General features: G+C 40.9%; 1 protein-coding gene across 1 annotated transcript in view; it reads right to left on the bottom strand.

Moving 5' to 3' along the window:
* SEC14L1 (SEC14 like lipid binding 1) overlaps positions 1-17,339 on the bottom strand; it is a 38,115-nt gene that overhangs the window by 10,020 nt on the left and 10,756 nt on the right. The window contains exons 3-8 of the mRNA XM_088523428.1: positions 5,890-6,039; positions 5,668-5,799; positions 3,652-3,780; positions 3,168-3,402; positions 2,932-3,041; positions 1,951-2,140 (exon numbers count right to left, since the gene is read on the bottom strand). Coding sequence (XP_088379554.1) covers positions 1,951-2,140; positions 2,932-3,041; positions 3,168-3,402; positions 3,652-3,780; positions 5,668-5,799; positions 5,890-6,039 — 946 coding nt within the window. The remainder of the gene's footprint in view (positions 1-1,950; positions 2,141-2,931; positions 3,042-3,167; positions 3,403-3,651; positions 3,781-5,667; positions 5,800-5,889; positions 6,040-17,339) is intronic.

The raw sequence follows: 17,339 nt of genomic DNA, 5'->3' as shown, positions 1-17,339 counted from the left end.
ACAAAAAACAATCTGACCAAAGTTCTGTTGTCTGCGTTTAACTTCATTTCCTTTCAACAACTGCAAAAAGAAAAGTTCCAAATTATCAGTAAGTCCTTTCGGACATGGGGAAATGAGCTGTCAAGATTAACTCTGCAAGTATTTTTTTATAGAGTGTAACTGAGTTACTTATTCAGCTGCAACACTACCACCGTTCAAGTTCACTGAATCTCTTCTATTTTACTAGGTGGTCTAACAGAAAACGTTATCTTAACATTAAAACACAGGTTTATCTTGGAAGATCCTGTTTAGCTTTTGAAAGGGAAAGTGCTGTTTCATGGCAGGTCTCCCTCCCTCCCTGATGCACACAGATGCAGAAACAAACTAATAGTTTATTAACCTGCTCCACCAAATGATGCATGAAGGAAAAACTGGCAGTGCTGCATTACCTCTGTATATTTTATAATTCATTAGAGCTTTCTGGGTTAAAAAGTTTGACTAAAGCACTCTTACCAAAATAAAAGCCACTTAGACACGCAGAAAACTGTACTAATTACAAGAAAAAAGAATTCCTTAGCACTAATAGCTCATTCAAGACAATACACTTTATAACTGTTGTCTTCTTTGCTTAGTAGCTAAAAGCTACTAAGAATTCAGCTTTGGCACATTTTGCATATGTGGGAGAAAAGGAGGAAGAAAAGAAAAGAGGGCTTTGTAAAAGAACCTACCCACTGTACAATTTTTTAATTACAGAAAATTCCTCAGCTTCAAGTTCTCCACTGTTTCTGCTATTGACAAACCTGGCTTTCATTATGGGTGTGCTACAAGAGACAGAAAGAACGAAGGGCAGAATGAAGAGTTTGCAGGGAGACCGGAGAACTCCTGAGAAAACACTGAGCATCCTTCTGAAACATTCTCTACCCCTTTACCCCTTGCTGGTTGGACCAGTTGCATGCTACTGATGGAGGAAGATTTTGGGAAGCCAGGACAAGGAAAGGACAGAAAGGAAGGGCACATGCAGCTCTTTCCTAGCATCTACAAGCGTATTCTCATTTTCCCTCTTCTTAGTTTGAGGTTTGTCAATCCCAAAGCAGCAAGGCAGGTCCATTGAGGCCCTCTCAGCCTCGCAGTGATTGAACTTCTCCTTGGCCCTGCCTGGCTCTTGGCCACTATTGCTGACAGCTTCCTGTGCTGTTTCATAACGCTTCTTGTGACAGGAAGAGCTAGCAGGAACAATGGTGCCTAGTGGGGAAAAGACTAAATGAGAACACAGATAACTCACAGTAAGAGATCATTTCCTTTCCCAGAGAGTCCACCCTGCCTCAAGCAACAAATTCCAAACATGTGCACGTGGCAGCAAGAAGCTGAGTGCCCCATGAAGCAGGCTGAGGAATCTGTGGGGGTTGGGAGCAGGGGTGGCCGCAGCTCACCCTGCAGAGTGAAACCAGCCAAAGCCTTTTACCTTCTTAAATAAACCTGCTCTACTTGATGTTTTGTAACACTACACTTACCATTAATTGATTTTGAAGCCAAGTAAGCATTCATTTATGCCATCAAGCAGATATACCCAACATCAGGAGTAAGCTGATTAGAAAGACAGACTTATTTACAAACATCTTTTAATCACTAAAAGAGAATACTCATCATAACCTTCTGCATATCTGCATAACCTTCTTCTAAGCATCTTAGAGCACCGAGGAAATGCAATTAATAGCCTTTTCATGCTACTGGCAAAACACTGCTCTTCAGAGATCAGTATCATGCCTGGTATTAGGCAGATAAAGATTAGGAAATGGGAGTCTGGTTCAGCCAACTAGGGAGCTGGAAATACCAACTTAAAAGCATTTAATACACAATAACTGAGAAATTCCACCAATCTTTCTGGCCTTCTCTAGTGAGCAGAAGGACAACAACTATCACCTCTAACTCAGAGCATAAATATGTTTTTCCTATCCTCAGTATAGAGCATACCTTTGTCATGGTGATGCCAGCCTCCTGCGTAGTAATCCAGGAGTACTTGAGGAGGGTTCCAGGTGTCCAGAATATAGTCCACCTGATGCTGTTTACGCCACGTTAGTGACTGGCAAAGAATCTCTCTGGCTTTATCAATGTTGAAGTCCCGGGCACGCAAAAATCGTAAAATGTGCTCATCTTTTGGAATCTATTAAAAAAAAAAAATCATATTCAATGCTCGTAATGAAGACAAATGAGAAAACAACAGAAGCTAAAGAAGGTATAGTCCTGAGCCAGTGCAAGGGGACAGCATAAAACACTGCAAGTTACTCAAGCAAATCATTCTTTGCTTGCAATAAAATCACAAGTGCCACCAGGTATCACGGCTACCTTGATTTGAGGGATGCAATTTAAGAAACAACTTTAACCTAATTATTTACAGCTGTATGATCCGTATGTATTGTATGCAGAGTAGTCCAATTTATATGAATCTGGGGGCAAAGCACAAATTGCATTTCATTGCTGAGTAAAAGAAAGCCCGGAAGCCATGATATATCATGTGAAGTGCAAGCTATGGAAAAATCTAAGACTATACCAGCTTTCAGTGCTCTGATGGGTCATATTATCTTCCTTTCAATTCTACACTTAGGGACATAAATTTAAGAATGCTTGGCCAAAAATGTAAAAAGGAGGTTATCCTAGAATCAGGCAGACTTGTAAAACTGACATCATTTCCCTGTGCTGGACCAGAGACATTCTGGGAGGCTAATCATTTAAGCACCTCAGTCAGCCGAGCCAGCTGGACAGTTGCAACAAACTCTTTTTACTGCCAGTGTGGAGGTTTAATTTAGCTGTTCCACTTCTGCAGGAGCCCCTCTCTCTTTTGACCAGAGGCACTTAACCAGGACCCGATGAAGTGTGGCATGATGTTTCAGCCACCTTGCCTTGCATCTCACACACTCTGCAGTGAAGAGCCACATGAGACTAGCAAGAACTTACTTTGCCCTTGTGCGTCTCCTGCAGCCACTTTCTAAGCCGAATGAGGCAGCTTTCTTGCATCGGTGTCAGGTCACCCAGATACCGCTTGATGTAGTCTGCATCTAGCTTGTCTAAAAGAAGATAAACGTAAGATTAGCGTGGTCACAACTGGCCCATCTGCACATCAGAAGCACAACACCAAGAGTCCCTGCAGCCCAAACAACCCCGTCCGACAGACAGCACGCAGACAGCGGTACCATCAGGCGTTCCAGCTGTAGGCTCTGCAGGGCTGCTCGAGGTGTTGAGGATCTCCTTGCTGTTCAAGGCCTCCTTTGTGGCAGATTCCGGTATATTAATGGCAGGGGAAACGGGTCTTCTTGTGTGGGATGTGCTGCTCTCCAAACTGCATGCAACAGGAGGAGTCCAGCGAGGAACAAAGGTTATTCCTTCTTCCTCCAGCTGCTTCAGGTAGTATTCTATTATTTCTTTTCCCTTCAAAAAACAAAATTTTACTTTAGCTAATAAAAAACCCCATTTAGACACAAAGAGAACTGGGTTGGAAATCCATTAAATGTTCAAATCTTTCTAAAGATTCCACTTCCAAATACAGACACACACTTTGCCCTAGGCTAAAGGGCAGGCAGCCCAGTTTTTTCAGGGCAGCAACCTGTTACTTCACTCTAGCTACTCTATCTTTTTATAAGTTAGAGCCAGACACCTCCTTCATGACTTTCAGCTCACCTTTTTAATATTGCTGGTGTACTGCTTCATGGCAATCTTTTCCACTGTGCTTTCAAAACCAAAGAAAGATTTTATGTCCAGACTTGCTGACTGTTCAAAACAGGTCCAGTCTTCATTGTCAGGATGAACCTGTTAGTTAACAGGAGGCCGTACAGTTTAGTTACCCCTTTGGTATTTATTTTCTCACAGTATTTTAAACAGTTACCTCATGTTTTTCAGATTCACAAAATCAAAAGTGTCTAAATGGAATTTTCAATCTTTTGCTTCCTTTACAAAACACGGACAGTAAAAAGGGAACACCGTGATGGCTTCTCAGATTTTTGTTCCTCCTTTTGTTCCTTTTGCTACCTTTTTCTGTTTGCACCAGGCAAGAGCTAACAGACTCTTTGACAATTTGTACAATTTACAGCACATTCTTGAGAGGTCTCAGGACAGGTCTCAGCCCATCCATGAAGTAGGTAGCATAGCTCCCAGTGAACTCTGGGCTCCTGCAGCCTGGGCTGATAAGACAGCAGCAAATACAGTGCAAGATTTCCAAGCCCTGCAGTCTAGACATGTTTGCAAAGGCAGACTGCAACAGACCATTCCCTCGTTGACCTACAAAGTACCTTAATATTTTGCAGACAGAGAAGTATTTTACTTCATTCTCTTATAATACTACAGAAAGAAACAAAACCATTTCATTTGATTTGCAGCTGAACAAGCTGAATTTTGCAGCTATTCAAGAAGCCTTTTCTACTTTCTCACCTTTTCATGCTTAGAGCATCCCAGCTAGTTCTTATATTTTATCATAATTAGCTGACAGATGATGACCAGTTTCAGTCTCTACTACTACTCTGAAGAAAAGAAGTTTTTCTAAACTCTCTTCAGCTAAAAGAATTGTCCAAGGATGTTCTGATCTGGCTCTCAAATCCTGGTTATATAAAAACCTCTTGGCAGGCTGAATATCTGAGTGTGCAATTGCATGGGGGCATACAAGAGCCTGTACCACCTAAGCAAGTACAAGCCATGAAAACAGTCTGTAAGAATGCTTCCCTTCAACCATAAATTCAACTATACAGTAACCCATTTAACTAAAAAGGAATTTTAAAAAACAATTTCTTCTTGAACCATGTTACCAGTCATTGATCATTACTTAACTGAATCCAGTACGGGCATTACGTTTTGAATGCATTTAACACATGTACTGTTTTTTGTATAACATTTTCCCTGTTTAAAGGGATCTTTCACAGAAAAAAAAAAACACGCAGGTAGAAAGACATTTTTAATCGAGGATTGGGCCTTGGAAATAAGTGTAGTAATTTTTTTTTAAAAAAAATCACTTAGTGTCAAGCAGGTTTCCACTGATGTTTAAAGCATAATTTTGCACACAACAAAATAATTATTACCTGGACTTAAAAAGATTGCTACAATGCAAATAATCGGCTTCCAACTGCCAGCTAAGATTTGACCTGCAACATCCACTCCAAATATTACTTCCATAAATGTCTATTGTACCAGCCTATGGCTGTTTGATAAGCCATAAAGCAAAAGCATGCCCACAGCACGAAGTACCCTGCCACACTCCACTCCACCAGAAAATGAAGTCTGAGGAAAACCACGATGGCAAGAACTAGGTTAAAACATAGCTGACTTACTGTATATTTGTCTGGAATTGCACAGAAGGCAAATAAGCCATGTTCAGCTTCCCTTTAACAGCTCTGTCAAGGTATCATCAGCTTCAAGGCCTGCCCTGCTACTACAGACCACAGAGCTGCCTAAACAGAGCTGTCAAACGCAGCAAGTTATTTCACCATCTTCGGCGATATAAGGTGCTCAACAACAAGGGTGTCAAACTGGCTTCCTTTCTTCAACCCAGTGTGTTAGATTTAGCACTAACAACAGTTATCACTCACGCTGTTGTGTTGGGTATTTTTTCTCATAAAGCAAAAGCCAAGAACAATCCAACTTCTGTTTGAGGAGATCTAAACACGGACTTAATTCCATCTGCAGCACCACCAAGAGCCTCTTACTCACTGTGTAGCAGCAGTGTTCATTAATAATGACTCTGTTGGAGAAGGTTTCGTTGTAGGCCTCAATATGCAAAGTCCGCTCCCGTCTGTTCAGGGAATTCTTCTGGACAAAGTAGACGTAATCCACTCCTGCAATCTGAGGAAGATGTCACAGGCTCTGTTAAGGTCTAACATTCATGTGAAATGATTTCAAAAAGTAAAAGACATCTCCTTTAAACCTACTTACCTTTTTCAATAGCCGGGGTGCATCTATATCCAGCTTGCAGCGTCTTTCAATCACATGGATAGCTTCATCCTCGCTCTTGTATTCATTTACAGTGTCACTAGCTACAAACATAGGGATTAGCGGACACGTAGGAAATCTTCTTTCATATGCCTGGAAAGACAGAAAGAGAAGAAAACAAGAACAGTTAATTCTTCTGTGTGTGTGGGGGGGGTGTTTCATTGACACAACAAAATTTTAAATTATGACACTCCTCGTCCTTTTCATAGAAACAGCTGAGCCTTCCATCTCTTCTCCGGAAAGCCCTGGCCATGGCTGAAAATCACAGTATGTTCCAGACAAACCATTTATTAAGGTGCCCCTCACACAGCCCTCATTGTTCCTACAGCAAAGCAGTTTTTAAAACTATACAGGAAAACATCCCGTTTCTCCTCTTCTCTCCCACCCTGCAAAGGAATTTACATACAGCAACCATCCTCTTTTCAGTATTAACAGTAAACCAAAATCTTAAGACCCTCTATTTCTAGAATGCTACAAGAGAAAACAATGTCTTTGGTTAGGAAAAACCCACACGCTAATTATTTGTGCTCCATCAAGATGGCTAGAGGGTTTCCCATACAGCTCCCAAAGGGCCAATAAAACCATTTCAAAGCTTGTTTCTTAAGTTAATCAAGCTCTCAAGCCACCAGTGCACAGGGTATCCCTAATGATTTCACTGCACCTTTTATCAGTTTACAATTTTGACAACAGACTGCAAAGCTTTCCAATAAAATGAGTCAATTTAAATGTTTTGCAATAAGCCAAAGAAACTTGTAGCCCTGAATCTAGGTAAAGAAGATGGTCATATTAACGAGTGGATCTGCTAAGTGACACACACAGAGACATTGGTACGAATCAGACACCCTCATCAGAAGCCTGGGATCAGGAAAACGGGAGTTATTCCTGCTGGCAAAGCTCCACCTCCTCACTCAATTTGGCTTCCCCCCAAATATTCTGTTCCTCCTCAGGAGAAGGGTAATAAAATAATTTTCTCGCCTGCTTTTCAAACCCTGCACTCTCTCCTTTTTGCTGTATGTACCAAAACCTTATTAGCTTTGGGGAAGAGGATTTGCAAGGCATTTGGACATATAGAAGAAAAAAAACTCCAGTAAAATAAAGTAAATCTGAGAGCACAACATGCAACTTGAAATTATTTAAAGCACTAAAACACACATTAGCCCTTTTAAATAATAATAGCTCTTTATTTAGCTCAGTCATGGCAACAATATCTGAAGAGGGAGGACGGTGTGGAAGAAAAGAAGCAGCAGCTGCAGAGAATATGCAGCAATGGCAGAGGAAAGACAAGGTCTCTTAATTTTCCCTCTGTAAGATGACAAATACATAATTTGCTGAAAGTGTTCAAAAGTGGCAGTGTTACTATGGCAATGGTGGTGCAATGCACTAAAACACTGCCAGCTTCCCCCCGCCCCGTGCATCTTTCTAACACATTTTTTCACAGCACGATTATCCCCAGCACAAAAAGCTCTTCTGTAACACGTTGTAACTGCAACCAGTGACTACAGACTCCATTTTTCAAAATGTGGCTCTGCACACGACTGGTTTTGTTTAAATTAATTTCTGGGTTCAGAGATGCACACACACCAGAGTGACAAAGCAGAAGTGCTGTAACACTGGAAGAAAGTTTCACAGCTCCAAGAGAAAGGGAGGATGGGTCCTATTAATACTATGGTGTAAGAAGCTGTGTTTCTCATTTATTTCTTTGACGAGGCCCTTGTTTCTCTGGACAGAAGGCGATACCTTTGTCAGGCACTCATGAATTTCTCAGCTCTTTCCCCCAGTGAGTGAGAATGTTCTTTCTAAATTAATCATTATTGCAACTATATTAAGACAGAGGTTAAATGCTGCCCTAAGCTAGGAAAGGAGCGGATGCAGGAGGGGGCAGGGGGGAAGACTGCCAGAAAAAGCAGGATAAGTATTCCTGTTTTTCAGGCTGCTCCATTTAAGAGCACTTTGAGAACCTTATACTAATTATCTACTCTTCCTTCCCTTCAATGTTATAAAACACATATAACTTTTCACAAAGTATTTTTACACTTGGATGACAGAACTTTCCTCATTTGAGTAACGCTCTTTATAAGCCCTTTCAAGCCTCCTTCCTTGCACATACTGATGAGTTCCTCATTCCTTAAAATGCTTCCCATTTAACCTGGGAACACCAGAAAATTACAGTTGTACCTGTTCAAAACTGTTTAACCGAACTGTAAAGCAAGAAAATCCCACCTAAAAAAGCATCTGTTCTACTGAATGGGAAAACCCAGCTGAATGTGTTCAGGTTGGAAAAGAACAAAATAATTACGTGCCAAAAACTGGCAAGGTTAATGCTTAGATCAACAGAATACTTGAAAGTTTCAGACAGATTAACAGCAACAAAGGATTCTTTCTTTCCTAAGGACATGCACACACAAACACTATTGAAAATTGTACGTAGACAATTTTATTTAGTTCTTTAAGTGGGCTGTTTTTATTTAAGTCACATACAATCGCCAAAGTGTTTCTGCAAAGCATCACTTCTCAGCACAGCCTTGTCAGAAAAGGTGATTAGAGCAAACTTTAGCTGCACTGAAAATATTGCATCCAATTTAAACCTGTGCCCTGTAACTTTCCATAAAGCAGTAAATGGAGCTGCCACTTTCACATGCAGTAAACACAGGTCTCCTTCACCCTGCAGAGCAGGCAGGAAAAAGCTGCTGGAGACCATTGGATCCTGGCAGATCTTGCTTCACCATGGATAAAAATGGCACAGGAAAAAAGTTTAACAGCACAGAAACACCAACTCATTGAGGGGTTGGAAGGACCCTCCAGAGACCATCTGGTGGCCCAGGACAGGGTCCAGCAGGATTTTGAGCATTCCCACAGTGGAGCCTCCACTGCCTCTCCAGGCAACCTGTTCCAATGATCTATCACCCTCACTGTGAGGATATTTTGGGGTTCGAATGAATTTCCTGGGTATCAGTTTCTCTGCCACAGAGAAGAGTTTGATCTCATCCTTTTGACACCCTATAAGATATATACATATTTTTAAACCACATTCCAACCGGTCTCTTTCTCCACACCGAGGAGCCCCAGCTCTCTTGGCCTCTCCACAGGCAGGAGAGGCTGCTCCAGGTGCTTAGTCATCTTTGTGGTCCCTCGCTGGGCTCGTTTCAGGAGGTCCCCGTCTGCCTTGCACTGGAGAGGCCAGATGGGACACGCTGCAACCCTACCTGATCAGTACCAGATCCTGGGTCAGAGCAACATGGGTCACCAAGACCACATTTATTAAAGGAGAGCAGAAGATTAAGAACAGTCAGGTGCTTTTTGTTTCCTAATAATAAAACCAAAGGATTTTGTGGTTCAAACCAGAAATTGTCTCAAGTCCAGTTTGGCATACAGAAAACATCTGCATTATCCAGTATGTTCTCAAGAGTCTGATACAACAGTATAATGTAAATGCTACATATACTTTTTCCTCTGTGAGACCACTGCTCAAGGATTAACTTTTATATCCGGGAAGGATGTTGTGAAGACACTTCTTAATTTTACACCAATTACTCAGGTGCATTTAAAAATCTGTAGAGAAGCCAATTTCACAACACTAAAAGAAAGAGGTGTGCACGTCCTCAAAACTCTAACCAGTCCTGGGCTGGTTAGCCCGGGAGGACATCACATTTTCAGCCAAGAGAAGCACGTGCACAGACCTACCAAAAAGGATTCATGCCTGCAATTCTGTTCCTAAAGAATGTACTTGAGCTTTCCCACTAGCCCCTGGAACATTTATGTACTCATATATACCAAGAGCTTGTACTTCAAGGAAAACACAGTATGGTGAAGCAACTTCAAATTAACAGGTTCATTATATAAACCTGTAACTTTCCTAATGCACATTAGCAGTAAACTTGATTTCAGCCTGTATCAGAGCATCGCTTCCAGGCGCTTCACCTTGCAACTCACATTCCGAGAAGAGCCAAAAGAGTAGGAATTTTATTTTTTTACTATTTTTTGAATTATAATATAAGCAATAATGGGACCCTTTCAAAATAAAACATTTAGAGCACCATTTAGGTTTACTCTTCCAACCTTGCCACGGTTAATAAAATGTTGGCAATTGAAGATCAGGCATTTATTCAGTCCTAGGTGGAAAATGCAAGTCATACTAATCTGTTCAGAGAAGCTGAATAATTTATTTGCATAAATGATACCCAGCTTCTCTGATCACATTAGTGTGTTCACTAGGTAACATACTCTTCCTATCCCGAAGGCCCAGGTTCCTGTTTTAAAGGATAAGGATTGTATTTCCATTAGATGACTCAAATCAATTTGTACAGTAAAAAGAAAAAAATCAAGACAAAACTTGTAAGAGATCTTACACAGTGCCATTATTTCCACAGTAGCTGAATGCTTTGAATAACACTTTCAGTCTGGTGAAGTGTACATAAGGGCTCTAGTTACCATTCAGAAAATTTAAGTATGTCAAGTGTTTTCTTAATAGCTTAATTGCATGGAACAGGCTGCTGGGAGGTTGTATTTCTTTCTAACGTTTTCTGATTGAAACTGCATGAACAGCAACCTTGTAAAAAGTAGCTCCACATCCTTCCAGTGCACCCTGAGGGAACATAAGAGACATTTTGTCAATCAAATCAGTCCTCCTCTCGTTTTGTATGCCACATGTGAACTTTTCATTTATGCTTGCAACACCTGCCCCTGTGTGGTTGCTGATCTCCCAGTGCAGACCAATGCTCATCGTGCTTTCCTAGCCATTGCAAATATGTGCAATTTCTGAATTATTCATAAGCCTAGAGAAACAGGAATGGTCACACGAGCCAAGACCACATTACACCAGCTTGATCATTTTGGCATAACATTCTTCATACCCACCTTATCCCCCATCAGATCAGTTAAAAAAAATGCTGATTTGTGGGAGAACGAGAGGGTTCAGAACAGCAGCTGTATTTAAAAAACACAATTTTGAACTCATAAATCAGCAAGTATCTTCCCATCCCTCATATACCCCTGTTCACTCCTGTTGGTTAGTCTCTTTACAATGAATTAAGAGCATTATACTTTTACAAAGAACACGTATATACCTCAGAGCAAAACCTTACTAGCTCACAGGTTAATAACCAATCTGGGGCAGAGGGGGAGCAGGAAAGGAGGGAGAATTTCTTTCAGCAACTGCCTGTTTGAGCAGGCTTAAATGCAACTCTCCACTGCTGCACTTCAGGTGCTCTCCTTGACAGCAAGATGTTCTCATCGATGTGAGCCAAAGGCGTTCGGCAGTCTACAAAGAGCTGCCTTTGGAGAGGACCAGGAAGGCTTTGGTCACACAACAGTGAGTGTAATTTGGGACTACCCATCAAGTATGGAAGAAGAATCAAAACACGAATTACTGTGCATCATCTGAAACAAACAAAAAAAAATCATGCACACATCCTTATTCCATGACAATATGTAGCTCTAATTAAGCTTGCCCCTATACCCTCTTTTTTTGGTAAATTTTGGCCCAATGCCTCTGCTGTGAATACAAAACTACTCGGACTTTCCAAGTATTGAGATGATACTGCACAATTGCTATTTGTATAGAAAATGCATGTTAGATGCTAGAGACCTTCCCTATTCCTTTTCAAGGGTACAGGGAAGAAAGATTACGGCTGCTTTACAAGGGAAAAAAGAATGTGAATTTAAGACTTCTACAGCAATTTCTGAAGTAAGTTTTCAACTAAAAAAAGGTTAAAATTAGGACTAAACATGCTATTCTTGCTCCAGAGCTTAACCATCAGGGACTCTTTCTGGCAAAGCTGCCGGCTATCGCAGCAAGATCAGCAAACAAGATGGTTGCATAACAAATTATCAGTGAACTACATTTAAGCAATAAGAAACTACATCAGAAAATAGCTGGTGTAGAGGCCCTTTGTCTAAACTAAGGGTGATAATCTTTTACCTGAAAAACTTACTTGAAATATTTCAGGAATGAAGAATAAGCAGAGAGGAAGTGTTCATTAAAGAGGAAGTTCCTGTGTTATATTTTTGTTTAAAAAAATACACCAAATCTTAATACTCCTTTATTTTACCTTCATTTTGGTGAGGGGAAAAAAAAATTCTTCCCCTCCAAAAATTTCAGTGAAAGGAAAATCCAGCCTCTGCAAACGAGGCTCTGCAGGCGAAGGGTACAAATAGCTGAAAACTGGCAGAACATTCACTTTGACAGGTGGGCAGATGGCTCCGTGGGGACAGCTCTGGCTCATGGTGGGATTTATTCTGGTGGTTTTCTTGGAGAACTGACTGACATTCACCTGTATCCGAGTAACCTCCTATCCTAAACTGCAGGAACTTCCACACTCTGCTACATGAGCAACTACATCCCGGTCTTACTTCACCTCTGTCCTCTTCCAGTGCTCCCTCTATTACAATCCAAAAGCAATTTCACCCCACTGCTGCTTAAGTAGTTCACAAATGGGAACGTTCTGATCCCTCACCATTCCTAGATAAAAAAAAAAAAAAAATAGGTCTTTAAGTATTGGCAACAAAAGCATACCCAAGCGAAAATGACCTACTTTTCCATAAGGTAAAAGTACTAACAATAGGATTAGATAAGAAAGAAGATAAGCTTCTTTTTAGGCCTTCAAGATTTCTTCTTGTTTACTCCATAAGTCAACAAAGTATTATTGATTTGGACTCATTAGTATATTTAGAGCATAAACTCACAGGTCAGGGAACAAGTAGTGCCTGCGCTTTCCATGTGCCTTGCAAAGCAAACCCCCCAGATAAGTTAAATCTGCCCAACACATGCTAAATACATGCTAAATAATAACCCCCAGCTTTAGGCTTTCAAAAAAACATGAACTGTCTTTAACTTTCATAAAGTGGGCTACAAAAGGTTTATACAACTAAGCAGAATGAGCTGCAACCAGTTTTCATTCTTCAAGTCTTAATGGGCTGGGGGGAGGTAAGTAGTTAAATACAGACTACACAAATGTACAACCCTAATTATGGGACAAGTACTAACAAGAGCCTCCTATGCTGAGATTATGTTCAGCAATTCTAATTAAAGGTTGATTCACTTCTCAGTGACAGTAGCTTCAAAAATAATCTCAGATGCTCTCTAATCTAGTGAGTAGAATTTTCAGGTGAAGAGTACCTGAGAAGCAAGATTGGTAATAAATAGCTTAAGAAATAATTACTGTATGATACTCAGATTCTTTTAAGATGAAATGCACACTCATTTTACTATGCTGTTTAAGAGATGCCCCTAAAACCTTCAGAACATTCCTGCTTTATTTAAAATGTTCTACTGAAGCAGTGCTCAGATTTCTAACCGAGGTCTCTCTTATCTTTGAAATTTCAAGGGCCCAGCTGATTCAAAAGGGAATAAAATACCGAGGCAGACATGAGCATCCCAGACTATTTAGCTCTGCACAGTTCTCTAGATATTCAGCGTACTCACAGAATGGGTTTACTTTTTATTTCTCCCAGGTTGGTTAGCAGGCTTTGCCACAGGCAAAGTAGACAGATGTGCTGCTTGAGCCCTAGGAATACAGCAAGGAAGGACTCTACTCCTCACACCCATTCTGCACAGTCTCAAAGCTAAAAACGCAGCCAAGTTTGTCTGAAAGCAAAGACCTCAGCTGCTTTACTTCAAACTTTCTTTATTTGAGGCTGTGAAACTTCAGAAAATTTCATGTTTGCTTTCGGATCACCATTTCAAACAACACATGTTTGTATATCCTAAGCATAGCTTGTATCCGTGGTACACAGGGCAAATCAAAACCACCTTTCAGAATAGAGGCTCTGAACAACTCTACAAGGAACAAAAGCAGACAAGATTACCACTAATAGCGAGTATCAGCACTTATCTCAACACAGCTAAGTGGACATAGTCCAGATCCTTTCACACCACTGAAGACTTGGAAGAGACTGAATATGTGTGAAGAGCTTTATGTTAAATTTCAGACAGTAACAGTTCACACATGCAGCCAGCCATGAAAAAGAAAAAAAGAAACACCACTGAAATGGGATTGCAAGTGGAGCTGTATTCCAAGCAGCTAGAGGCAGGCTTGCACGAGCACATCACACCACTGCCCTCAATATCTGACAACAGGACCTTTCATGTGTTAACGTGGCTACAAAGCACTTCGGAGTGAACATAATAGGCTCCCTAATGCACAAATACTGCCTTTCTGTTCATCTCCTTAGTTCAAGCAGCATTTCCATGGTTACAGTGTTGATCGTTATTGGCTTTAAATACATTCCAAATATAGATCATGTGCACAGCCTGGAGTTTTAAACAGCCCTAATAACTACCGTGCAGGCTAGTTCTTGTAAGTTAGTTCAAATCCCTCAAAGGTGTGTAATGCACTCAAACGCCGTGCCACAGTGTCACCTGAAAATTTAATAAGCAAACTGTCTATTAGAGCATCCAGGCCATTCGTAGAAGTAATCAGACCTTTATGAAACCTCGTGCACAGTATTCCAAAATTTTTGCACCTGCCTTAAATAGGTTCTTTTAGCTTGTGTTTGAGATTGCTTGCAGGATGCCGTGCTGGGATAGCATTAAGAGTCTTACTTAAATTAAAATATAATATTTACTGCAAAACCACATACTCTTGACCCATATGCACAGTAGAGGACTTCGGGATGGTGTCCCAGCTGCCAGTCACAATGACAGCATTCTTGCAATGAAGAACTGCTCTAGGTGCTTACTGAACTCTGAGCATATCAAAATAAATGCTTGATACTACATATTCACAAAGCGTAGACAGATTTGAGTTTAACTTAAAGAGACGTTAGTCTGTTTACTTACAACTGCCCCAAACCAAAAGGCAGAAGAGAGGAGAAAAGCAGAAGCAAGGAGTTGGAGGGGAGCAGGAAGCTCTGGGGTAACCTTGGATTAGCACATAAAGGCTACAGGGGAAGTGAATCACAGCTTCAGAGTTAAGAGTCCAGCATTTTCTAGCCTGAGTATAAAGCTATTTTAATATTTCATTAAAATAATTTAGGATGTAGCATAAAAACAGGAGATTCAAAGCAAGTCTACAAAGTAATCACCCATCTAAGTGCCATTAATTCACAGAATGTTACTGTTAATTTGCTGTTGAGTCATGCAACTGTGGTAACCAACTTGCAGGACTTCTGCTTTCCTGCACCAGAAGTGCAGACACAGAAACCTCTATTCTGCAGAGCTGTGTGCACAGTCAAGTCACACATAGGTTCTTTCTGTGTCAATTAGTCTTTTACCCCCTTAGCATACCCTTCTTGCATGGATACTATTCCTTAGTAAACATTTTCATTTCAGGAAAGCAAACACATTGGAAAAATTCTACTAGCAAATTATAGCAGAACAGTTGTTCCATACAGCTGCATATAATGCAACTGAAATGGGAGCAGCTCTAAATACCTAGGAATCACTGCCTACAGGCAAAGACAATCACCTCCCAAATAAACAAGCTCTCCAGAGATTTAATGCAGCTGTCTTGGTGCACCTAGAAAGGATGCACCAAGTCAGCAGGCAGGACACAGTTTGGGGATACAGAACCTGACATGAAGACACACGCTCACATTCCATTTTACATCTCCAAAAGTGGATCTCTCATAACCACAGGCATGGCTCGACAGCACTTCAACTGCAGAGTGGTTTCTTTATAACAGATGGGAGTCATTTGTGGTTTGCTGAAATAAATCTGCACAGCTGCACCCATGTAATACTTGCTTCTCTGTACAGGAGGCTGAATGTCCAGCTTCAGAGAGCAGATGAATGAGCAGGGTGTGAGTTGGGGGAATGGGCTTAGAGACACTATAGAATTTAAGAGCTACATTCTCTCACTTCACATACTCACAAGAGGATCATTCATTCTTCTCCTCACGTCAAGAAGTGTAGAAAGCCTGGAAGGGCCAGGGCATAGTGCCACTCCACTTAACAAAGCAAGTCTAACATCTATAACCTCAGCTACAACCTGTACACAAGCTTGAGATGGGGATCTCTAAAACAAGAAGCTGAACAAAGAAGTTGGACAAGTAATCCCTCCTTTTCCTCCTGGGGGAAAAAAAGGGGAGAAGGATGGAAAAACACAACCTGCTGGACATAAATGAAGTAATTCCTTTGCATTGGAATGAGCTGGGAAAGTCTAATCCTTCAGACCAGTCTAGGTTGTGACAGGCAGATCAGCATCAAATTGCTGGATGGAAAAAAAAAAAATGACATTACTCTGGTCTAGGTTGCAAGTGAAGCATCAAAACAGACTTTAATAGTTGTGGATATTTTAATATGCACAGACCTTGGCTGACTTAGCATTGGTTATAGCAATATCAGATTGACTTGCAATTTTACTTTGCATATATTAAATGTATGTGCATATCTAAAAGTGAGCATTTGCTCTCCCCATGTTGCAAGCAAGTCAGACAGAAATTAGTTCTGGCCCAGAAGCCATGTAGCTGTGTGAGCACAACACTTCATTTGACAGAATGTGCCGTGCAATTGGAATCAGCTCCAGTAGCTTCTAGGATAGGAAGCCTGGATTCCGGCCCTAATTGCACAGGACAACTGCTCTGGATCAAGGTTAAAGGACTATGGAGAAGAGTCTGACCTCTAAAAGAGCATCCCAGAAAAGCTGGCAACAGGCCAATGTAAAGCTTAAATGCTTGGAGACTATCATGGGATTACTGGGGAATGTTAGCTATTTTGGAGCACTTCCTATTTCCCTGGAACAACTGTAATAGAGAAACCTTTACACCACATAGAAACTATCTTTCTTTGGAATTTTAAGATACACATAGTGCATTAAAGGACTGTAAACTATTACACTTGTCATACTCAGAGCTGTTAGGAACCAGAGCTGTCCTGCAGCAGCTGAAAAATGACAGAAATGCTCAACGTGGCTAACATGTCTTGCAAATACAGAGTATGCTGTCAAACTGAAGGCAAATCATGGCATTTAGTTTCCCCAATCCTCTTCAGTCAACAGAAATCCACATCTGGATTCTCTGAGTCACCAAGTATTACTTTAAAATTCAGCTGCAATTCTACTATGTCCATGGAGGATCTGTTGGTAAAGTGAAATATTCCTTATCGATCTATTGTTCCAGGCTTAAGACACATTTTTGAAAGTTGGATATCTTAGTCACAGATACTTTCCAAAAGCAAGATGTTTAAGCATGTTTTAGTACAACATTAAACAACCTCCAACCACCTTCTGAAAGGCTACAAAACTTGCACTACCCAATGAACAGTCTCCTGATCTTTATTCAGATCATCCCTTCTTCCCCCAAAGCACCATGTGAGAGTTCAGTGGAACAGGTTTGACTTCATTGCCTCCTGCTGCACCCACCATATCTTATTAGGCCCAGAGGCAACGAGCCTCTAAGTACTGCAACAGTGACATTGCTCTACCAGGAATATAATCAGTTCAGAAATCTCCCTTAGA

Source organism: Tinamus guttatus, unplaced genomic scaffold (assembly GCF_059628265.1).
Source record: "Tinamus guttatus ecotype Peru unplaced genomic scaffold, ASM5962826v1 Tinamus_guttatus_pri_ptg000188l, whole genome shotgun sequence".
In the NCBI taxonomy this organism is placed as follows: domain Eukaryota; kingdom Metazoa; phylum Chordata; class Aves; order Tinamiformes; family Tinamidae; genus Tinamus; species Tinamus guttatus.
This window is presented reverse-complemented; position numbering and strand designations above follow the sequence as displayed.